This window comes from Convolutriloba macropyga, chromosome 6 (genome assembly GCF_964194025.1).
Source record: "Convolutriloba macropyga chromosome 6, txConMacr16.3, whole genome shotgun sequence".
Classification (NCBI taxonomy): Eukaryota; Metazoa; Xenacoelomorpha; order Acoela; family Convolutidae; genus Convolutriloba; species Convolutriloba macropyga.
In genome coordinates, this window is record NC_134473.1 from 72,044,395 (window position 1) to 72,069,335 (window position 24,941).

General features: G+C 35.2%; 2 protein-coding genes across 3 annotated transcripts in view; one reads left to right on the forward strand and one right to left on the reverse strand.

Annotated features, from left to right (window-relative positions):
- The window catches only part of LOC142341399 (apicoplast pyruvate carrier 1-like), a 25,006-nt gene extending 10,286 nt beyond the window's left edge, over nucleotides 1-14,720 (forward strand). The window contains exons 7-12 of the mRNA XM_075392327.1: nucleotides 205-358; nucleotides 1,057-1,271; nucleotides 4,450-4,572; nucleotides 5,617-5,844; nucleotides 13,969-14,068; nucleotides 14,487-14,720. Of these exons, the coding sequence (XP_075248442.1) occupies nucleotides 205-358; nucleotides 1,057-1,271; nucleotides 4,450-4,572; nucleotides 5,617-5,844; nucleotides 13,969-14,068; nucleotides 14,487-14,536 (870 nt within the window). The 3' untranslated portion in view covers nucleotides 14,537-14,720. The remainder of the gene's footprint in view (nucleotides 1-204; nucleotides 359-1,056; nucleotides 1,272-4,449; nucleotides 4,573-5,616; nucleotides 5,845-13,968; nucleotides 14,069-14,486) is intronic.
- LOC142340589 (uncharacterized) overlaps nucleotides 14,563-24,941 on the reverse strand; it is a 22,721-nt gene continuing 12,342 nt past the window's right edge. The window contains exons 9-12 of one of the 2 annotated variants that reach the window (XM_075391263.1): nucleotides 18,229-18,241; nucleotides 17,843-18,071; nucleotides 16,527-16,688; nucleotides 14,563-15,811 (exon numbers count right to left, since the gene is read on the reverse strand). In XM_075391263.1, coding sequence (XP_075247378.1) covers nucleotides 14,708-15,811; nucleotides 16,527-16,688; nucleotides 17,843-18,071; nucleotides 18,229-18,241 — 1,508 coding nt within the window. In that variant the 3' untranslated portion in view covers nucleotides 14,563-14,707. The remainder of the gene's footprint in view (nucleotides 15,812-16,526; nucleotides 16,689-17,842; nucleotides 18,072-18,228; nucleotides 18,242-24,941) is intronic. The other variant, XM_075391264.1, reaches the window with a different exon arrangement.

Sequence of the window (24,941 nt, forward strand, 5' to 3'; positions counted from 1 at the left end):
CGAATTTCTTTTCGCTCAATAAACATTCGAATCTTTTTTTTATAAATGGTCAGAAGACATTTTTGATAATTTTGTTGTGAACTTTTCCGGGAGAATTATATATGATATTTTTGTTTACCTGAAAATCACTCTATTGTTGCAGAGAGCCACGAGTGACAATAGCAGTAGCGAAGGTGACATTTTCTATGGTAGATGAAGATGTGATTCCGATTCATTGAGAAAGCGGAAACCAACAAATTCCTAAAGACCAATCAACTACATCAGCCGAAGAGACCCTCCCTTCTTGCAAATATGGGCATCGATAACAACGAAGAACCCTCCTGTGAGCATTCTGTTTCAGAAGATCGAACCGATTCACGTGAGTTTTTCGGAGATGCCTGATGGCAAAATCACGCAAAGTTATCGTAAAATTATCGCAAAACTAAAGTTATCGCTTTTAAACAAGGCACTAAGATTTATGTTCCAGCCCCGGCCGATACTGTATGTTTCTCTTGCAGGACCTTGCAAGAGTCTTGCAAATATTTTCCAAGATCTTGAACACCAAAGTCTGTCTTGATAATTCTTGCACGGCGATGGCTATCTTGTAAGATCTCGCAAAACGAATGGTTATCTTGCAAGATCTCGCAAGATTACGGACAAAAATCTTGCAAGAGAATCCAAAGTCTTGCAAAAGCGTCTTGCTTATACGAGTTATATTGAAACAAACAATTAGTAGGCGGATAAACTGGGCCACACTACGGAGGGGTCTCCAGTGACCCTGTAATTTTTTGTGTAATATCTAACAAAAACTCTTATCAGCACTTAACTGATAAAGTCTTGCCTTACTAAGACTTTGCAGGACACCTCATCTGGTCTTACACAATCATAACTTTAGTCAGGCAATACACGACAAAAAAATTCAACGTAACAGATCTTATATCAATGAAAACTCTTCCGAATAAAATCTTACCCTGTAAAAATTTGTCCTTATATTCAGGTTGGTAGTGAACAAATTTCCTGAGTTAAATTTTAGCTTATTTACAATTGTGTCATTGCTTAACACCTGTTTCTTTTCAGGTTCCATTCAATCTCAGGCTCTTGTTGAAGTTTCGAGTGATTCTGTCTTCACGCAGCTGACGAGAAGCAGCGACGAAACTGAATACGTTATATCGCTTCAGAGCAGCAATGAATTCACGCCCTGCCAGGTGTTAAAAAGTGTCTCTTATTGGATGTGTGTGGCTGTTGTTTGTGTTCATCAGTTTATGCTGGTGGTTATTCAGAATTATTACAAGGTAGGGCTTGTGTCATGCTGCAACGTTCGACAATTTTATGCTATTCGTAAACGTTCTACCAGGTTGAGACCCCAGATCAAAGTGACTCCCGTACCTAACCTCCGGAGCAGTTTGGGACTGGAACAGGGTAAATCCATAAAACCTCTCAGAGCTGGACCAGAGCCTGGTCAGGTTACTTTTTACGCTTGACAGAGTAGCTCCAGAGTAGAAGTATGCGGTTACACTTGGCAGTAGAGATCCCAGAATAGCCCTATTCTGGGCTATCATTGACATAGCTGGCTCAGAGCAGCCCTACTCTGGGACAATTCTTGACAGAGCTGGATCAGACTTTCATGAGGTCGGAATTTTTCGCGGGTTGCACGTACTCGAAACCACATCTGATCAGACAACCCCAAACCAAAATTATTTGTCATTACTCATTCTGGACCATTGTATCCGTGCTCAAATTTATCTGACCAAACAAGAAAAAAATAGACAAAATATTCAAGTATATTGTGCGCTCAATATTATTTTTCAGCACCAATTTATCTCAGATCAAGATGTGAGCGGGTGTAAGCAAAAAATTTTGTAAGAAATGCAATGAATCTGCTGGAATGATGTATGAATATGCTGAATATGTTGAAAGTACATTTTTAGGCGCAAGCATTTCAGCGAGCAGACAAAGCAAGCATTTCAGCGCTTTCAGCGCATTCCGTCTAATTTCAGCGCTTTTCTTAGATATATTAAACGCTACAACAATTAAAGACAATTTTTACATATGTTCACCACTTCACAAAAAGAGAGAATTTCAGCACTCTCAGAACATTCCTTAGATATAAAAAGTACGTACAATTTTATTGCTCTCTTTTACTTATAACGTAGTCAATATGTACGCTCCTTCATTTTTCTGCAATACTGAAGAGCCAATAATCAATCAAACATCTGCGTCGTTTTTATGGAAAATGATAATTCATAACTGTAGAACAAATGAAAAGCATCACACACAATTATCATGGCTAACGGAAGGAAAATAATTACACTTGAAATACATGGTTTCATTCAATCAAGTAATTTGGCAGCTATTCCAGCGGCGAAAGCAGCTTTATTTTAAAAATTGACGCAATTATTCGGCAGTTTTCTATCTGTTTTTGTAATTTGGACTGTTTTGGTGCTGCTTTTAGGCTTACATAAACAGAATAATTTTTATTGAATTCCGAGTTTGCAAGAAAAGAGACTTATGAAAATACTTCGGCTCGACTCATGAAAAGACCATGCTTGACAGATGCTGATAGGCCCTGAAAAATCATTTTCCTTGGCCTGTGCTAAGAACTTATCGTCAGCTGTGAATCATACCTTAATTTTGATTTCCGCCCGCAGGTACTTTATCTCATTTAATTTTCGACAATTTAGAAAAATCAGAAAGATGGAAAACATGAGAAACATGGGAACTGATATTGAAAAAGTTGAATCCAAAGCTCTTTTATGACGTGTATGTGGGTGACCAATCTCTATGCTTTTTCATATAGAATTTAAGCATCTGTAGCATTTTGTTGAAAAGCGCTCTTCACCATTTGAGCTATCTAGAATAAATTTTCGGTTTCCTGGGAGTTACCCAGTCAATTTTTTTTGTAAATTTCTTTAAAAAGAATTGAGGAAACCTTATAAATAAAAAAATCCAAGAAATAATGCCTCACAAAATTACAAATTACTTTCTTTCTAAACCATTTCTAATTACTCTCAAGCAAAATCTGAAGCGTTTATTTAAAAGTTGAGTATCTTTTTTTTACAAACCGAAGATCCGAAGGTGAGTACTGGTATTCTATCGGCTTTGAATTGTTTTTTCTTACCAGGTTAATTTTGTTCAGGCATACTATCAAAGGATAGCACCTTAACTAACATCATTTAGAAGAAAGAGTTTTATTACCCCTAATTTTTCTTCAATTGAAGATGCAGCTGAAGTAACGATCAATGTGAAACGGTCAAGTTTGGGGAACGAAACTTTTGCCCCACCTAACCTCACATCTACCCCGATATCAACCCTACTCCCCACTCACTCCACCACTAACAATTTACTCCACGTACTTACCTTTTATTCCCTCCATTTACAACCCCCCTCCCCCACTAATCCGTGCTCAACGACCAGCTACCCCTCAAAACCCACTTACCCCAAGCTGAACTTATAAACCCTTCTATCCGATTTACTCTCTGTAGGCTTGCTAACTGAAGCTTTGAGGCCAAGGGATCTAATTTTGAAGATGTACTCCGCAAGGTTTGTTTTCCAATACTTTTAAAAGAAGTTTGTCCCAGCTTCAAATGTTTCATAAGAGGAGGGGTTTCAAATAGCTTTGGTTTCAGGTTTACGTCAGTAGCAAACTTTGATTCGTTTCAGAAGGCTTCCAGCTATGTTTTATGTATGCAAGATTTTCAATTTTTTTCTTTTCTGTTTTGAGTTTTTTGCTAGAGCATTCCAAAAGCTTCTTTCACTTGAGCGATTGTAGTTGACCTTTAATATTCCAAAAGCCAGGATAATTTGGCAAGCGTATATTAAGCATATTGAGCGTTTGAACAGCTCTCTTAGATCTTCAGTAGGCAGTAAGTGTACAGTTCGCCGAAGCTGAGTAAGCAAAACTTTCAGAGCGTGAAATTTGGATTTTCAGAAGGTTTGGCACCCAATCCCCTCTTTCTGCTACCCCCCTCCAATGTCTAATCTTAAGCTAGCTACTACCCAACAATCCAACCCGTCTCCTATCGTTCGAGAAGAATTCGTTAGGTGGTATACAATTTTTATTTACTTTTTGCTCTCTCTTTTGCATTTAGACGTGGACGTCTTAGCCAAGACTTGCATTTAGACTGGTAAGTGTAAAAAAGCTCTGAATCATTACTATAAGACTTGCAATTATACGTGCCCAGTACTATCAGTACTGATTCCGACACTGAAGCTATCAGTTAGGTCCGTGTGGACATCACACCGGGGCATTTGCTTTTCTAACATTTCTCAGTGGGATATATCACTTTTTTCCACTTGCTCTTCTGGAAATTGGAAACACCGAGATCTTCAGGATACGCTGTCCCGGGAACAAGGAAAACAAAAACAAATTTATGATAGACAGACATTTTTATGCAATTTTTTTTTCTTATTTTCTGTGCACAATTGACACCATTGATCAGCTTATCTAACATAATGAAGATTTTATTTCAGGTATATGGGGAAACAATAATAGACGACGATTCTTTCCTGGCAGGTATCGGCTCATTTGGCTCAGTAGCCAACGCCACTGGACGAATTATGTATGGCTTGCTAGTTGACGCGACTAGCTACAAGGTAAAAAGAACTTAAATTTGCAAATAATAAATGGATGCTTAACGGACGTCTTAATTCCCGACGTAACTCGCAAAAAATAATTCAGTACTGCATAAGGAAAATTATGAGAAAGATATCAGTTCTGATTCGGAGACTGAATAAGGCACGGAGTCATTTCGCATTTTGACGCCGAATCAGAAAGAATTTTTATCAGATTTTCGTCTTGTCTCTTCTTTTTGAATTATTTACGAATAATTACTGAAACTTCATATCGCCCTGATGCGCTTCTAAATCCTTCCTGATCGTAACTCAAGTTTAGCTAATGGAAGTTATCAATAAGTTATTGACAAAGTTTGACTCTTTTATTACACGACTCAGATAATTTTGGTAGTCATTGCTTGATATTCGTTTTTATTACGTCAGCATCATTTTATATCAAAGGCTAGAAACCATAAAACACACTATCGAGTTTGGCTAATAAAATGAAGAAATGTTCAACATGACTTCAAAAACAGTGAAACATTCAAATTTCGGAATATTTTAATAGACTATTTTAATAGAATAACTATAGACTAGCTGACACTTGCTTGAACCACTATAGGAAAAATTTAGCGTGGCAATATACTTTAATAGTGGCCATATACTTTAGTCACATCAAGCGGGGGAGGCAGATAAGGGTTAAGTACAGATCATATTGTCAAAAGCCAAGCATTTTGTCAAAATCGGGTTATTTTAAAATTTTTAAAAAATATGCGAAACAAAAAAAGTATTAAAATATGATATTTTAATACTTTTTTTATTCTCATATTTTTTAAAAATTTTAAAATAACCCGATTTTGACAAAAAATGCTTGTTTGGGTAACTCATGGTTGAAATCAGTTCTAAGTTTAGTTGATTCTCAGAAAGTATTATTACGATCATGCCTGTACCCACAAATCACCATGGTACCCACGCAATTGAGTCTTTGTCTTCTGTTTAATCCCAAAAACCCTCATAATCGGGTCTTCAAAATTTCGTCCTTGTCATATTATTTGCAACATCTTTTATTTTAATAAAACATTTCAGACATCGATGATGACAATGTCAGCTTTCCTGGGCCTTCTATCAATATCAATGCCCATTTGCTCACTGTTATCTGGAACTCCTGCAGCGGTAAAGCTGCTATTTTGCATCTACGTCTGTCTAATGTTCTTCAACCTGGGAGGCCTCTTTGTCATGGCACCCAGTGCAGTTGGAAAGGCGTTCGGATTGAGGCACTTCGGAGTCAACTATGGAATGATCCTCACTTTCTCCGTTAGAAATTCTTCCTGCTGCATTACAAGAACCCCCAAGGTTGAGATTCCAGACGGAAAAAAGTATGTCCAGACCGTCCCAGATGGAAAGATCTTATGTCCAGACTTTCGTGCGTCCATGTTGATGTTTCCAGACTTTGTCATTTTGAACGCACGACCATCTCCTCGTGAGTTCATCGGCATGGAGATAATTGCTTCCGTCTGGAACCTCAGCACCCCCCCGCTCCGCATAATCGATGCTGCATTTATTGACAACTACCGCAACCAAGTGCTATAATTAGACATAATGAAGAACTTCCAGGTTGACAAAAAGTTTCATACATGAATCTTGCGGTGAATTTTTGTGAGAAATGCTGTGAATTAATTTTTTCACCGGATTCACCACATTTCTTACCTTACAATGCCACAAAGGTCGATGCGGTGAATTTCAGTAAAAAAAATGCGGTAATTTTAGCTGTGAATTTTTGTAGGAAATGCAGTGAAAAGCACTGAGATTTTTTTCCACCGCATTCGCCGCATTTCTTACAAAAATTTGCCCTAAAACCTCGACCCGGGTGTGGGTATTATGAGCCATTGACTTCATAAATCAAAAATTTTTAAAAGATTGGCAAAACTATAACTTTGCCATTAATGAAAGTTCTATGACTACAACTTTTTCCATAAATGGAAGTTTTATGAATACAACTTTTCCATAAGCTACAACAGGTGTCTTGTAACATGTGCCTGCGAGGTTCATAAGATATATGGGTAAGAAAGATGGGCATGCCCGACTTTTTATTGAACTCACCCAATGAAAGGCGAGTCTTTTTTAAGCAATGTCATTCAACAGGAGGGGACTTAAGCTCAGTTCATTAACGCGAGAAAATTAAAAAGCGAGAGTTAAAAGGCTGAGGGAGAGAGAAAGAAACATCAAAGATAGGAGAAAACATTAAGATTGGCAATAAAAAATAATCAGTAACCATTTAAATTTTAGATCAAAATGAACCCAGATTATTTATCAATGGAGACCACGCGGATAGTCATAGGTGTTTGAAATCGCGCCTAGGTGTTGGAAATAAAAAGCGGTTACTACGTTGTAATCAACTGGGTCAGTAATATTAACGGAAAACATCCAACAAAAAAAAAACACGCAGAGCAGCTCCTTCCAGAAAACTGACAGAAAATAATCAAAAGGCTTCCAAAGTTGATTCAATTGAAATGTGTATTTGGTTAAATTGACATCAATTTTTATTTATGCCGAACTCAACTCCGTCTGTGTGTAGATTGGTTATTGAGCCAAATAAACCGACACTTGTTTTATAATCAGCATCAGTCTGTAATCTTTTTTGCATCGTTGTTTTTTGAACTGCTTTTTTCATTCAAATCTGTCATTTTCTCATTTTCTACATTTGTGCTTCCAAGAAAAAAATATAAGCCGCTTTAAAACATTGTAGTTGAAATTAGCAAAATCTGCTAATTATCGTGGTCACTTAAGATTGCTTATACTTGAGCAGATTCAAGATAAATTTGTTCATGTGGATATTGATCATTAAAAAAACAATTTTTTACCTTTGAAAATAACGAAGTTGAAAAATCACAAAATCTCTAGCTACACGCAGAACTAATCAAAAAACATGCGAAAGAGAGATAATTTATTCCCAATCTACGGGTAAAACTTAAAAATTTTAGAAATTGTTAATTTGAACTATCTCAACCAGTACTATTTCTCAACCAATAAATCAATTATTGCCAAATTGAATTTTTCAATACCAAATGTCTTGCAATAATAGAATTCAATATAGTCAAGCAACACAAAAGCCAAGCAAAATTTTAAAAAATAAAACAATTCTATTTGCTAAAGCTACGGGCAATCTAAAAAATTATCGTACCAGTCTTTGTCATGTCAAAAATATTGTTTGAAGAGAGAACTGAGACCACAAACTTCAAAATTGGAGCATCATCTAATGTTACAAATTTTTTCTTCAGCGATAGCTTCAGATTCGTTATAAGTCCAGAATCCAGAGAAATAAAGCTTATGTGCAGAGCAATTCCGATTCACAAAAATTTACTAAAAATTTTACACAACCGAGGCATGCAGAACGAATGATTTCTCATTTTAGATGTTTTGTGAAATACTTAGGTGAAAAATCCGAAGTTAATAATTCCAATAGATAAAATTGCGAATTGTTTCCTGCTGTAAGGAGATTTTAAATTATTTTAAGCTCAGACGTTTGCTTCAACATGTTCATCCAAGAACAAAGCAGTTGCAGTTGCTCGGCGGACACAAAATTTAAAAATATTTAAAAACGGTGGTAACGACTATCCCCGGGACAAGATTCAAACTTTTGATTTGACAAAGATTAATAATCTGAAAACCTGCAACAAAAAACTGAAGAATGATTTTTGAGACTCTTGAAAATCAGGTATGATCAAAACAAAGTATCCAACCAAACAAAACCTCTAAGAGATTTGTAAGTTAAGCATTCATCGAAGTCAAAAGCCTGCATAAACTATAAGACGAAAAAAGAAATGCTAAAATCAGAACAGTACTTAATAATGAATTGTTAAACTGAAAATTGTATCTTGATTAATTAAATCGTGGTGCGCCTGAGTCCCAATTTCTCCCTTTTCATTTTAATAACAGTGACTCTATTCAGTGAAACCGGAAATGTTCTTGAACGATAGTTCAGCTGTCAATTTTTAAAGCAAAAAATGTCAAACAGAAACGTCAAATTATGCATTGAGTAAAGCAAAACACAAGTAAAACTCATATTTCTTCTCAGCGCATAAATTGATGTGTCAGTTTGCAAAAAAAGAGTGCAAGCTTTTGTTTTTATGAAATGTTATAGGTGAAAAATTCCAATAGAAAACATTGCGAATTGTTTCCTGCTGTAAGGAACTTTTTGATTAATTCATGCTCAGAGATTTGCTTCAATTTGTTCAGCCAAAAATAAAGTGGTTGCAGTTGTTCGGCGGACGCTTAAACTAAAAATATCTGAAAGTAGTGGTACTTTCTATCCCCGGGAAAAGATTCAAACTTTTGATTTGAGAATGAATACTATCTGAAAGTCTGCAACAAAAAAAACCGAAGAATGATTTTTGACAACCACGCAAATGATGTTATAAATTTTCATTACTAAGAACTAGTATATGTGATAATTGCATTTGGTTTGGACATAACTGTAATTTCTTTTTTGAAATGAAAAATATGATTTAAAGCATGACATAAATATTCATTGTTTTACGCACTACATTGCATTTAAATAAGCCACTTAAATTTGTCTGCATTTTACGTTCCTTTTTCTTTAATAAAAAGACAACCTAATAAAACACGGGTAAAAGATTTCTACTAAAATATTGCCAAGGTTTTAACAAAAGTCAATTGCTTAAAAGCTTCCCCAAAAATTTCAATTATGCTTTTATATTTCAACATCGTCAATTAAAATCAGTCAAAGTCATTTTGAGACTCTGGAAAATCAACCATGACCAAAACAAATTATTTAAACGAAAAAAACTTCAAAGATCTGTAAATTAAGCTTTCATCGAAGTCAAAAGCCTGCATAAACTATAGGACGAAAAATTAATGCTAAAATCTGAACAGTCCTTTTTATAATGATTTGTTAAAACTGAAAGTAGGAAATTGATTAATTAAATTGTGATGCGCCTGAGTCCCATTTCTTCCTTTTTGATTTTATTAACAGTGACTCCATTCAGTGAAACCGGGAATGTTCTTGAACGTTATTTCAGCTGTCAATTTTTAAAGCAAAAAATGTCAAACAGAAATGTCAAATTTTGCATTGAGTAAAGCAAAACACAGGTAAAACTCATATTTCTTCTCAGCGCATAAATTGATGTGTCAGTTTGCAAAAAAAGAGTGCAAGCTTTTGTTTTTATGAAATTTTATAGGTGAAAAATTCCAATAGAAAACATTGCGAATTGTTTCCTGCTGCAAGGAACTTTTTGATTATTTCATGCTCAGATGTTTGCTTCAATGTGTTCAGCCAAAAATAAAGCAGTTGCAGTTGTTCGGCGGACACCTAAACTAAAAATATCTGAAAGTAGCGGTACTTACTGTTTCGGGAAAAGATTCAAACTTTAGATTTGACAAAGAATATCTGAAAGTCTGCAACAAAAAAACCGAAGAATTATTTTTGACAACCACGCAAATGATATTATAAATTTTCATTACTAAGAACCAGTATATGTGATAATTGCATTTGGTTTGAACATAACTGTAATTTCTTTTTTAAATGAAAAATATGATTTAAAGCATGACATAAATATTCATTCTTTTACTTATTACATTGCATTTTAAAAAGCAAAGATCTGTAAATTAAGCTTTCATCGAAATCAAAAGCCCGATAAACTATAGGACAAAAAATTAATGCTAAAATCAGCCATTTCATAATGATTTGTTGAAACAGAAAGTAGGAAATTGTTTAATTAAATTGTGATGAGCCTGAGTCCCATTTCTTCCCTTTCCATTTTATGAACAGTGACTCTATTCAGTGAAACCGGGAATGTTCTTGAAAGTTAATTCAGTTTTCAATTTTGAAAGCAAATTATGTCTAACAGAAACGTCAAATTTTGCATTGACTATAACAAAAAACGAGTAAAAATCTTATTTTTTAAAAAAATTAAGAGCGCTATAATAGTAGCTGTTCTAGAAGATGGCGAGTCTAATGACAATAAATAGCAAAAAATAGAGATTAGTTTAAAAAAGAAAGCTGCGGCAATCGGGAAAACGATATTCTCTGGAAGGATATTCGCTTTCTAAAATAAGAAACCACGCTTGATCAAAATTGGTGTTGACGAAGGAGGCCCAATTGTACAAGAACAAAAAACAAAGAGGATCACCCAAAAAGAATCATTTGGAGAAAATTCGGCGTTCAGTTTTCAACGATGAAAAATGATCAAAAACGAGCTTTCAGCAAATATACAAGCTTATGGAAACTTGCCTTCGGAATTTAAGACAAGAAAAAGCAAATATAAACCTTAGGAAATTAGACAATTAGTCCTTGTAATTAACGAAATATGGTGTCTACATTTTCGAAAAAAATTGCTAACTATAAATACTGGAACAACAAATTTTCGGGATAAAAAAGCATCTGTTATCCACAATGAGACACAAATCCAAAACGTACGAGTTACGAAACAATTATCACATGAGTTGCATGTCTATTGTTGGAATTAGTGGATCTGAAGTCATGTAAAAGCTACTATAATTGTGAAGGAAAACAGAAACGAATCAGGAAAATTTTGCTTGCTGTTTAAAATGCCAGAGAAGCATATGAGGTACTTCTTTAAAGAAAATCGAAGAAAATCTATTTCACCTTCCCCTTTTCTCAGAAGTAGGAATAAATGCGGCGCAAGCTATGAAATCCAGAACAAAAAGGAACAAAGACATGCTTGTTAATCCTTGAAAAAAGTTGCTGGAAAAAAGATAAGATTAAAAATTCATAGTCCGCTGAACTTTTTAATTTTTTGTTTAGTTTTTTTTTGCTGGTTCTGTGTATTTTTTCAAAAGGAAGTTGCAATCACAAACAACTTTAAATTTCCTATTATAGAATTCTCGAAATTGTTGTAGAAAACAAAAGTCTAAGAAATCAGAGGTATGTTACAACACAGTTATCTCAAATCGAGATATTTTTTTGGAAAGTTTCTCCTCCAAACTTGAGATCGGAAGGAAGAAAATTAGTCTTGTAAGCAAAAAAATGGAAAGTTAAATTTTGCTAATTTGATCTCTGAACGTCCTAAATTAAAACAAATTTTACAACAAGACAACAATTGAGAAGTTGCCAAACAGATTGAAACCTTTCAAAGAACTTTTATTACTAGTCAATCTATATCTAAACCGGTTGCTTAAACTTCTTGTTCTTACCACTATATTTAAAATTGTTTTTTAAGTCCACTGTTGCAATCATTCTTGAAAAAGTCCTTCTTTGAAAGCTACACTACTTTTTTCTGCGGCAGCAATCTGAAATGCTGCATCTTAATTGAATGCAAGAAGTTATAAATTTGGCTTGATAAAATAGAGAGCACTAGTCTGACCACTAATCTATGGTGCAGACTATAAATGAAAAAGCACCAAGATATTTAATTTCATAAAGCACTAAGATAAAAGGGCAGTGACTGATTTGAAAAACAAAGCTGAGCTTGAAACAAAATCAACAAAACGTTCAAAACTGAAATTTGGCAACGAGAACAAATATTCTCTTTCTGAAATATAAACCTTGCTTGATGAAGTATGATTTTAACGAAAGAGGCGCAAATTTACAAGAACAGCAAAAGAAGAAGACCTGAAAAAAAACAATCCGGAAAAATCGCTGTTCGATTTTCAAAGACAAAAGAAACGATGCTAAACTGTCCTTCGACAAGCATACAGGCTTATGAAAACTTCCCTCTAGAATTTGAAGACAATCAGAGGCAAATAAAAAAGTTAGGAAAAAGGACAAAACCTACTCACTGTTGTTCAAGAATTATACCCTTTACGTCTTCAAAAAAGCTGCAAACTAAAAATACAGCTTTAACAAATTGTGGGATTAAAAGGCATCTGTTACCGAAATGAGAAACAAAATCCAAAGCATACGAGTTCCGAAAAATTCACTCATGAATTGAAGGTCTATTGTTAGCCCTGGTGGATATGAATTCAAACAAAAGCTACTAGAATTGTGGCGGAAAACGTAAGCAAATCCGGAAAACTTTGCTCTCTGTTTAAAAAGCCAGAAAAGGATATGGGGCATTTCTAAGAATTCTTGTTGTCAAAATTACGTATATGGCGCAAGCTATTTAACCCCGAACTTATAAAAAGCTAAAAGATAGAGTAACTAAGACATGCCTGCTTTGGAAATGGTTGCGAATAAAATCCATAAAATCTGATGAAACTTTTCTTTAGTTTTTTTTGCTGCTTAATTTTTTTCAAAACGAAGTTGCACTATAAACACAAACACCTGATTTTAAATTGCCTAGTATAGGATTTTAGAAATCGCCGCAAAAACAAAATTCAAAAAGCATAAATTTGGTACGACACAGTCTTCTCAAATCCAGTTAGTTATTTAGAAGTTTCCCCTTTCAAAATTGGGATTTAAATAATTTGTCCTGGAAACTTTATAAAGTTAAATTTTGGTAATCTGATCTCAAAACGTCCTCAGGTTAAACAAATGAAACCACTTTTGCAAAAAAAGAGACAACAATTGAAAAGTTGTCAAACCAGATGTAATAATTTCAATGAATTTTTTACCTACCAATCTACATCTAACCCAGTTGCGTTAACTTTTTTTTCTATCGTTGAAAGATACACTTTTTGTTTTCATGCGGTAGCAGTCTGACATGCAGCATCTCCTTTGAATGCAAGAAGTTTCAAATTTTGGCTAAAAAAAATAGGTAGCAAAAAAATGACCACAAAAACTATGGTGCGGGCTAAAAGGCGCCAAAAATGTGATTTCACGATCATGATGCAATCATGACACGTTTTCAAATGTTAATTTAATTGGGAACAGAATTGAGTCAGATAGCTGTGGGTCAAAAATTATTCAAATAAGTTCGCTTTAGGCTGTGCAACTGTTTCGTTCTACAGCAGTTTAATTCCATTATTTAGTTCCTACCGGCAAAGACATGAAAATATCAGATCTAAAATGCTACGAGACCCCCTTGGAATTGAAACTTGTTAATGCACTCACAGTTATGAACACTTTCACACTAGTCCTACTATGCCTACTAGTCCTTCTAAGGGTCGTAGCCTTGCTAGCTTGCAATCGTCTGCCTTTGTCAACTTTTAATTGAAACCCAAGTTTTACGGAAACAAAAAAGCGAAAAATGCGTTTTGATAAAAGTATATATTCGGAAATCGTTATACTAATTTCACGATACTTTTGTTTTTATGCCGTTTTTTTTCATGCTTTGACAGTTACATTTAAAAATTCAAATTGAACTGGAGAATGATCAAAATCGAATTCTTCATGTTCATAAACTGAATGAATAGGTAATTTCTTAAGCATAACTCTAATAAATTATCTTTGCGTTGAAATTGATAATTTAACGAAATTACCCTTCTACGCGAAGCTTTTACATTTAACAAAATAAAATTGACAAAATCAGTTTCTGCGATTAGTGTTGATTTCATAATTTTGATGTATTATTTGTTAAGGGCTTTTCAATCTTTGGAGTTGTGGAAGTCATTTCGGCACTGCTTGAGTACACAAGTTGGGTGTGCATCTTTCTCATAGGAGGCCTCGCTTCATTTTCATGTGAGTAAATAAACAATTATAGTTGGTTTAAGATTTTTGGTGGTAGGAATAATGGCTGATCGGGGCTTTAGTCGAGAAAATGGGAAAAGGAAAAAATGAGAAATTTATCCAAAGCTTAATTGATTAATTCAAAATATCAATAGTTAATCTAGCCGTTATAATTGGCATGGGGTCTGCTAATATTCCTAATGTTGGGTTGTCGGCTAAAGCCAGAGTCGGCCAATTTGGCGACCGGCAAAATTTATAGATTAACGGTGTGCGTGTTTGTTTCGTTCAACTGATGAAAACTTAAAAACCCAGATAAAAAATTCAATCAGAAATCCGTGGTTGAAAGCATGTATTTGAACAATTGTTAGATCACATCGTGTATAGATGATATCCACACGGTCGCTATTCTTATCTTGAAAATCTGTTTTAGGCCAGCTGTTCACACTGTTCTGGACCAAAGATAATGACCAGATCAATTAATTTATAATTGAACTGTTGCTAAAAACTTGCATTTCAGAATTCTATTGTCTTTCAAACCCTATTCTAATTTCTGCAAATTTATTCTGCATCAGATAAATTATCTTAATCATTTACATATGTACAATTAGTTATCTTAAAAATAAATATTCTGACCAAAATAAATTTAATCGTTTATTCTCTGCTATTTACATAATCAGCCACCTGTTTGGTTAATGCCACTCGCAACTCATTAGGTTGTTCATCAATGAACAAATTGAAGTTTGAGATCTGTTCAGTCTGTTTCACCACCATGCCTTCAACCTCGCTCAGAGACCCCGAAAGTCTACCCCAGAACATCTTCATCTTTTTCAACTCGTTGTGGACACTTCTGCTTCTGACAATCAATCTCTTCGCCTTTTTACTGGCCAGACTTCTACCTTCAGTTAGCCAGAAATAAATATCCTTTACCGATTTCTGGTTGTCATTCGGATCGTATGCAAAGACCATAGGGTGCATGCCAAGCTCGTAAAGTAGTTTCAGTCTGTTTGTATCACAAGCAATTAATGCGTGCGATCCTTTGGGTAGTTCGGAGCATATTGCTTTGAACGATTTAACTTGACCTCTGTTAAACGAGCTGGCAAGTGAGTCATCATTCAGGCTTTCATTATCAACGTCCAGATTTCCATTTTCCTCTAGCTTAGCAAAATCAACAATTTTGAATCGTTTTTGATACGTCCTGGCAAAGAAAGCTATCAAAGCTTCTGATAAGATTCCCACAAAAACAACTGGTCTTTGGAAATTACTGTCAAAGTACTTAACACGCTGAAATTCGTAAGCATGCGGAACTCCGATGTCAGTCAGATTCATCATACTGGACCCTAGAGAAATCAAATCCGATCCAGTGTTAGGGGACGTTGCGTTGATTCCTGAAAAGGAAGAGCTCGATCCGATACGTTTCATGAAAAATCTTCTGAAGCTTCCCACTGTTGTGTGCGACCCTGAATGTGACCTTTTGTCCTCTTCGCTTATCACGTCCAGGGATGTCAAATGTTTGCTCTTTTCATTTATGCCTTTCTGATTTAGTAACACCAGGACACGATGGTACATGCTGTGCACGGTTCCAGAATTCTCGACCAGATCGATATTGCGTTCGTCAACTTTCGATGCGTACCAAGTTCCTATACGTCCACTATGCATTGAATCTCGGACCCATATAACGTCTCCGCGTTTCAGTTTGAGTCCTTGAGCCGAATTGTCCGAATGATCACTAGAAAACTCCGTTGACATATCTATTACCTACAAGTGTAAACTAATAGTTTAATCTATTGACCAGATGCTTTGAAAAATTATCAATTAGTTCTGGTTGAATAAACACCTCAGTATTTAACTCTCAGTATCAAGTTTTTGTTTACACATCGTAATAACATAACCGACTAAACGTCGGAAGAATTGCTCTCGAACGACTAGTGGGAGCTCTAATCAATTGCAGCCTGCTTCAGTCGGGGGGGGGAGGAGGGGGAGCTTAAATGGGATTAAGAAGTTCTATAGTGGGCTTCAAATAACCACATTAGAGGTTAACATATACCACTATTAAGATTTAAAGTAAAAAATGGCACCAGTTTTCGCGCACTTTTCATTTGACTTTTAGTATTAAATTGCCGCCAATTGAGTTCAGCTGCTTGAAATTGTGATTGAGAGAGAATTTTAGATCACGCGAAACGCAAAAAGTCAAGGGCGTAAAAGTCACTCAAAAAGTCAAAATTGTCGAGCGAAAATTTTGCATAAAAAAGAAACACACGTTTATAATAATTGCTATGCACTTCTTTCAAGAGCAATTAATAACTTCATAATATCAGTAGCGCTATGGTAGAATTCATCATGAACCCATTAAAGCTGATAGAATCTGCTTCGATTCCCTAACTTTCCCGATGCCGTTAAGACCCCTCATCAGCAACCTAATGTTGTCAAAATCGCGTTTCATTGATTGATCATTACAGCAAAAGCTACTTACGCGGACGTAGAATTTATCACGTTGAAGACTGTGATTAGCCTCCATGTCTCGGTAGGCTGTCAGTTTCTCCTGCACAAGCAGAGTAATTTCAAGACCCGGGTAAGTCTTCAAAAGAATGATGAACTCCTCAAAAGTTGCTTCCACTGCTTCAATCCCATTTATCTAAACAATCAATTATACTTACCTTGCAAATTTAACGCAATTTAAAGAAAAATAATAATTAACTCAGCTTAAACAGACCGTCTAACGTCGGTAGAATTGCCCTCAAACGATGGACAGACGGGGCAATTTAATTCAGAGGAGATGCAAAAGTTCAGAATAGGGTGAGAAACAGCGCCATCCCAGTTTCCCTACCTCAACGCTCAGAACTGTTAGCTACTTACTTAATTTGTGAATGAGAGCAATTAATATGACGCAAAAATTCAAGAAGTCAAGCGTTAAAAAGTCACTCGAGAGAGAAAGAATGTTCAAGAAAAGCGCAAAAACGGTAAAGCAAAAACTTTTATACTGCCGTCTAGAAAACTTAAAAATTTAATTCAAATGGGGCATATTAAGCACATTTTTGGGTGCCAAAACTTTTGACATGTGGAGGTTCGCCTGCATCAGCCATTCGACCATCAGGCCCTTCCTTGTGCTCGATTATCTTACAATAGATTTTGTTTTAGCAACAGCTATAATTTCTGAAACGGCTGGCTAATTGACAGAAAATAGCCGCAATAGCTGCGTAGATATGCAGTCTAAAAACAGCAAAAATTTGATTTTAAAAAAAATCTGTATAACTTATTGCTGCCTGAATTAGCTCTTCCCAAATAACATTCATTTAGAGTGACACACATTCACTTGACCTTATCTATTTGAATTAAAGTAAAGAAAAGTCAAATTCAAAGTGAGGAAGTCATTTTTGAGAGTGAGTTAAGTCACGCGTGACCAAAAACTTAATCACGCGAATGAAAAAAAAAATCGCTCCACTAAGAGTGAGAAATGACGTCACGCACGAAATTCAGTTGAAATTGCATGAACGAATGAACAAAATGCAGATTTGAAGTGGTTGTGACGTCAAATGGTCCTAACAAAAATCTTGAAGACAAAAGAAAAAAACCAAGAGAAGGCCAATAATAGCCCCAGCTATCGCTGTGCGGCTATTAATAAGAGCAGTTTAGGTCACGCAAAAAGCAAGAAATCAAGCGTGAAAAAGCCTCTGAAAAAGTCAAGTGAAAGAATGTAAAACGAAAAAAGACCGTCAGACGACAAAACAAAAAACCAAAGCAACACAATATAGCTACACTCAGCTTACAGATATGACAAGAAAGAGATACCTCAAGAATTTTATCTCCAACTTGCAGCAGCTGGTGTAAGGTAGGCGTCACTTTGGTGACAAAGAGTCCCCATAAATTGCCTCCGGCAAAGCAGAACCCAAATCCTTGCGAGACATTGGCCCTTGTAAGAGATATGAGTCTCTTCGGATCTTCTTGGTCTCGCCAGGCACTGGAAGACACGTGAGAATGACGCCCCTTCAATCCATAACACGTGCTGCTTTCTCCAAATCTAGAAAAACAACGCTTGCTTCACAGGAATTGATGTTTTAGTCCTAAATCAGACCATTTTAATATCCAAAAATGTTAGGGCTTCAATGAAGTTTTGAAAGTCAGTTTAAGAATAATTCAATCAGATAAGTTAAAGTTATAGTTTTCAAATACTTTACCCCTTAAAGCGATCTGAAAAATGTTTACACAATGTTCAGATTTACTTTTCCTTTCCGAAAAAAGGAGCTACCAAACTAGGAGATAACACGTACGACATTAAAATGAAACTTCACTTTATCCGTCTGCTGAACAGATTTAAAATAACAACAGAATGGCATTGGAAATTATTCTCAAACTAGGGAATATTAAATTCTAGCAGCGCTCTATTACATGAAGGTGAAATTAGAAAAAAGAAGGAGGCTTTAGTGCTTTTGCACAGCTAGTTTCAACCTTCCACTTAAAGTGACAATCAGAGGGTAGACATCGTCTTCGACAAAATTGAATCGAACAGAAAAATAAGCAGCTTTAGAAAACTCATCCCAACTTTTACTAATATCAAGAAAAGTCAACAATTGAGCACCGAGAAGTGTATTCAAAACAAAGATTTTGCCCAAAACACATTTTGGAGACTAATGTTCTCCAAGCCTATAAAATCAAAAGATTCACTTCCGTACTGTCAAGCAATTTAGAAAACTCGGATCTATTCTGCTTCGCCCCCCCCCCCCCCCCGCTTAGTGAGCATAAATCTTTTACACCCCCAGGCGCACGTGCTAGTTTCTCACACAGTAACGTGCTATACAATAACATATAATTTGTAACTGGGGGTCATAAAAAACATTGGAGGGCCGAAACAGAATAGATTCGAAAACTCATAAACTGCTTAGGAAATGACAAATTAACACAACAGCAAAAACGTAGAAAAAACTCGACTATTCTGAAGATAAGTGTGGTCAAAGTCGTCCATATCTAAAGACTCTCTAAGCAACTTAAAGGCAATCCTCACTAAGCATTAGTAAACGATACAACCTTGAATAAAATTAGAAACAGAAATTCAAAAGCACAAACTCGGGAATAATTGCTGCTGAAATCATCAAACTCAAAATTTGGGACTAGTGGGAGCTCAAATCTATTGCAGTCGGATTCAGTCCGGGGGAGTAACAAATTCATTGCGGGGGAGCTTCAAATGACGTCATAATACTCACCATAACAACTAATAAAATTTGAAGTAAAAAATTACATTAAACTTGGCGCACTTTTCATTTGACTTTTAGTAGTTAACTGCTGCCACTTCAGTCCAGTTGTCAAAACCTATAAACGAGAGGAAAATTTGGACCATGAAAGCGTTATTTTGCATTAAAAGAGCAACACGTTTCCAATTATTGCTTCGAACTTCGTTCGAGAGCAATCAAAAAGAGCTGTACGAGTTAACACGGCTGTAAAACTTGTAGCCTTGCCTGTTTACTATACTACCTTCAGCTTTCACCAGTTTATCGCAATTCAAAATAGAAAATCTCTTCACAACGTATGAAAATACAATGCAAATGCATTTAATAGAGTGGATAGTATTAATGCTTCACTATGCAGCTATTATTTTTTTCTTTTCAAACATGTAAATTAATAATATAACCGAAAGGTTAAAGTTTACATGCCTTCAGAATAATCAGGAATATTTATTGAAATAATCAAAATTATATATTAATCTTCTGGTTATTAATTGATGTTACCCATTGAGCTGTTCGTCCCACTACATATAGAAATAAGACACGAATGATCCTAACTGTCTATCTATTGGAAAATTTTCAAGATGACGTTGCAAAAATTCTGTTAAAGTTCTTAAAATCAAAGATCTTTTACTCAAAGTTTAAAATCAAAGATCTTTACTCTGCTGCGTATACTTCAAACTAGGGAATATTAAATTCTAGCAGCGCTCTATTACATGAAGGTGAAATTAGAAAAAAGAAGGAGGCTTTAGTGCTTTTGCACAGCTAGTTTCAACCTTCCACTTAAAGTGACAATCAGAGGGTAGACATCGTCTTCGACAAAATTGAATCGAACAGAAAAATAAGCAGCTTTAGAAAACTCATCCCAACTTTTACTAATATCAAGAAAAGTCAACAATTGAGCACCGAGAAGTGTATTCAAAACAAAGATTTTGCCCAAAACACATTTTGGAGACTAATGTTCTCCAAGCCTATAAAATCAAAAGATTCACTTCCGTACTGTCAAGCAATTTAGAAAACTCGGATCTATTCTGCTTCGCCCCCCCCGCTTAGTGAGCATAAATCTTTTACACCCCCAGGCGCACGTGCTAGTTTCTCACACAGTAACGTGCTATACAATAACATATAATTTGTAACTGGGGGTCATAAAAAACATTGGAGGGCCGAAACAGAATAGATTCGAAAACTCATAAACTGCTTAGGAAATGACAAATTAACACAACAGCAAAAACGTAGAAAAAACTCGACTATTCTGAAGATAAGTGTGGCCAAAGTCGTCCATATCTAAAGACTCTCTAAGCAACTTAAAGGCAATCCTCACTAAGCATTAGTAAACGATACAACCTTGAATAAAATTAGAAACAGAAATTCAAAAGCACAAACTCGGGAATAATTGCTGCTGAAATCATCAAACTCAAAATTTGGGACTAGTGGGAGCTCAAATCTATTGCAGTCGGATTCAGTCCGGGGGAGTAACAAATTCATTGCGGGGGAGCTTCAAATGACGTCATAATACTCACCATAACAACTAAAAAATTTTGAAGTAAAAAATTACATTAAACTTGGCGCACTTTTCATTTGACTTTTAGTAGTTAACTGCTGCCACTTGAGTCCAGTTGTCAAAACCTATAAACGAGAGGAAAATTTGGACCATTAAAGCGTTATTTTGCATTAAAAGAGCAACACGTTTCCAATTATTGCTTCGAACTTCGTTCGAGAGCAATCAAAAAGAGCTGTACGAGTTAACACGGCTGTAAAACTTGTAGCCTTGCCTGTTTACTATACTACCTTCAGCTTTCACCAGTTTATCGCAATTCAAAATAGAAAATCTCTTCACAACGTATGAAAATACAATGCAAATGCATTTAATAGAGTGGATAGTATTAATGCTTCACTATGCAGCTATTATTTTTTTCTTTTCAAACATGTAAATTAATAATATAACCGAAAGGTTAAAGTTTACATGCCTTCAGAATAATCAGGAATATTTATTGAAATAATCAAAATTATATATTAAACTTCTGGTTATTAATTGATGTTACCCATTGAGCTGTTCGTCCCACTACATATAGAAATAAGACACGAATGATCCTAACTGTCTATCTATTGGAAAATTTTCAAGATGACGTTGCAAAAATTCTGTTAAAGTTCTTAAAATCAAAGATCTTTTACTCAAAGTTTAAAATCAAAGATCTTGACTCTGCTGCGTATACTTTTACGTTCTTATTATCAGCTTTTTTATTCGTTTGTTCTGTTTTAACTGTAGCCGGTTTGCACATTTTTTAAATGTTTCTGATACTACCCTCTGATTCGAGTCTGTGTGGAGTTTCAATATACAAAACTTTGAAATGATTATTTCAGCTGGTAGGACATGCGATTGGAGAAGGATATCACGACAATGATCGAACTTACGACGCATATAACACACTTTTATGCCCCAATTAATCTGTCGATTTATACGCTGTATGTTTTCTGCTGACAATGTTAGTAAATAAACTCCACTGAATGACAAATGAGACAGGACTAAAGATTTGAAAACTTGCAGCCCTACTTCCAAAGGTATATGGTTTCTTACCAGATATAGTGAGCGAATGGCGGCCGCCATTTTTTTTAAACTACATTTACATGGGCTTCAAAAGTCAATTTTGAGTCAAGGTGTATTCCTAGATAACGACAACTCAGAATTTATTAAATTTCCGTTAAAAGTTAACTTTTGGTTTTAATTCGTCCTTGGTAGAAAAATAAAGTAGTTATGTTTTATCAGCATTCAAAGTGAGTTGATTTCCTTCAAGTAAATGTCCGTCTTCAAAAAAAAATATTTTCAATTTTTGTTCAATTGTTTCTGGTTCATATCGACATAAAATACTAGTATCATCTGCAAATTGAAAAAGCTCAAAGTCACCTTTGATTTTTCTGAAAAATCGTTAACATATAAAAGAAAAGGTCCTAATACTGTGCCTTGCGGTTTTCCATGATTACCGAAAATGGGTTCTGAGACCTCGAAGCCTATTTTGACGCATTTTGATCTTTCTTCGAGTAAAGATTTCAATAAATTAACTGCAGGCTCAGAGAAGTTGAAGCACTCTTGCTTTTTTTTGAATATTTTGTGCGAAATTGAATTGAATGCTTTTGTAAGGTCTAAGAAAATTGCTGCACTGTTTTTCCTATTTTCATGGTTTTCTATTACTGTCTCAGTGAAAAACAATACTGCATCTGTTGCATATTGTTTGTTTTGGAATGCAAATTTCTCTTTATTTAACAGATTGTTTTTATTAATGTGATCCATCATTTGGAAAAGGAGAAGCTTCTCAAAAAACTTAGCAAAGTTCAAAAGTTGGTGTGACTGAAATTGGTCGATAGTTGCACACTTGTGTTGTTGACCCCTTTTTGTCAATTGGTGTGACATATGCATGTTTTAGAATAGTTGGAAAGACATTGTTTTGAATACATTCATTAAAAATAAATTGCAGATGAGTACCAATTGCGTATTTCGCCGCTTTTAAAGCCCACGCATGGACAAATCTTGGACCCGGTGATTTACTGCTTTCTAAACTGTCAATGGAGTTGTAGATTTCTCGATAGTCAAACCTCAAAAACTGAAATTTTCAGAACAGTGGTCCAACTTATGGATATTGATAGGAACGAAATCACCAGAATATTTGCCCATTTCCGCAAAAGATTTATCAAATGCATTGGAGATCGCTTTTTTGTCAACGGTCTTGGCTCCGTCTGATTCAATTTCAGACACATTAATACCTTGTTTGTGGTTTCCTAATTTTCTATTGATGAAATTCCATTTCAGCTTCAAACTTTCAAATTGCTTTAAAAAATCAACAGAATATTTGTGATGTGCATCTCGTAGTTTTCGGTTCACTGGGTTACGGCATTTTTTGAACTCGTCGAAAGCATCGTAGTTTTGAGAATACTTGTATTGATTGTAGAAACGAGGTTTTTCTGCTATTAATTTTTTGAGTTCCTTGGATATCCATGATTTATCACTTTTTTGTTTTGTTTTATTGAAGAATCACAGATCTGTATAGCTGCATGTTGCTCAAGTATACCTTGAAAAATTTCATTAAATTTTGTAAACATTTCATCACAATTTTCTTGTTGATACATAGGTCGCCAGTCCACAAAAGCCAAATCCCCGTTGAATTTCTCCCCGAGAAAAATTCCATGTTTCTTCTAAAAAATTATCTATCTTCGTTCCTCCCTATCATTTCTAAATTACTTTGTACAAACAAACTTTGCGGCAAACAAACTCTGTACTCCACAATCTGATTTTTTTGTCATGAAGCAGCGATCGATAAGCGATTGATTAGTTTTGATGATGCGAGTGGGAGTGTACACATTTTTACTCGGATTCATTAATTTCAAGCCACATTGATTCAAAAAAAATGCATAAGCTATCTCAAATTCTTTCTTACGTTTAACATTGAAGTGTCTGGGGATCCAAACTCCAACACCCCAACCTCGCTGGACTCCCGATTGTTTTGATCGAGATTTTTGTAAGAAAAGATGTTCATTGTTAATAATGAAATTAGAGTCCTGCTGCTTGGAAATTCATGTTTCGGTCACTATAAGTATAGTTTGCGAATATAGTTGTTGAAGCAAATTCGAAAGGTCTTCAAACTTATTTTGTGAGCTACGCTCATTTGAGAAAAAATTTCAAACACTTTTGGGATGGATCTAGCACTTTATCAGAAGTCGACAACTTCGATGTATTAAAGGGTCCAGGATTTTTTTCAACATCTCCACAAAGGAGTAATGTCTTTCTTAAAACCAAATTGCAAAGAGAACGAACAGCTTTAGGGCGCAAAATTTTTTCACTCCAGCTGACCATCAATATGCACACAACATTGTATACCAAATGTTTTGCTTGAGTTAAACTGCTCCTAATGACTCTGAAGTGGTTTTTGTGCAAATTTGTCAGAAACAAAAGTACGACTTATATTAAAAAACAAAGTCTCATACCTTTCACATTATTCACCTCTAGCAAAATTGCGATAATTTGGAATTTTTCGAAGTTGGACCACATTCTGTGCTGCAGGTAGGTTGTTCAAGACATTATAGTGCCAAATATTAATCACAAGGTTTCTGATTCCATTCATGTTTGGGTGAACCCCATCATAAATATCCTTATCTGTAAGAGTATTATTAAGACATTCAACTTTTGACCACGGATACAGACCATCCAGTTCCAGACATATCATTTCCATTTGCTCATTAAACTTTGTAATTGCCTCATTATTACTATTCCGACCATAAAAACCTTCCTTCACAGGTGAAATTTTACAGACAGCTACACGGTGTGGTTTCAACTTTTTCATGCACTTATCAATTGTATCTTTCATTTGCATTGCAGCATCTTGCCCAGATAAACCTTTATCAATTGAATTATGTCCAGCGTGTAGTACTAAAGTTTCAGTCTTAGCCCCTAGAGAATATGTTTCAACAATTCCAATATCTTTAATTGTTGCTGAAGAATATGAAATTATTGCCGTTTGCTGCGAGATGTCTTGTTGATTGATTTTGCGGTATATGCTATCTGATATTAAATGCTGCTTTGCAAAACGCGGTATGACTTTCGGATAATATTTTTTATCTGTTTTTAGTAAACGCGAATTATCCTGCTTTTCTAGCAAATTATCAATGACTTTGGATGTCTGTTC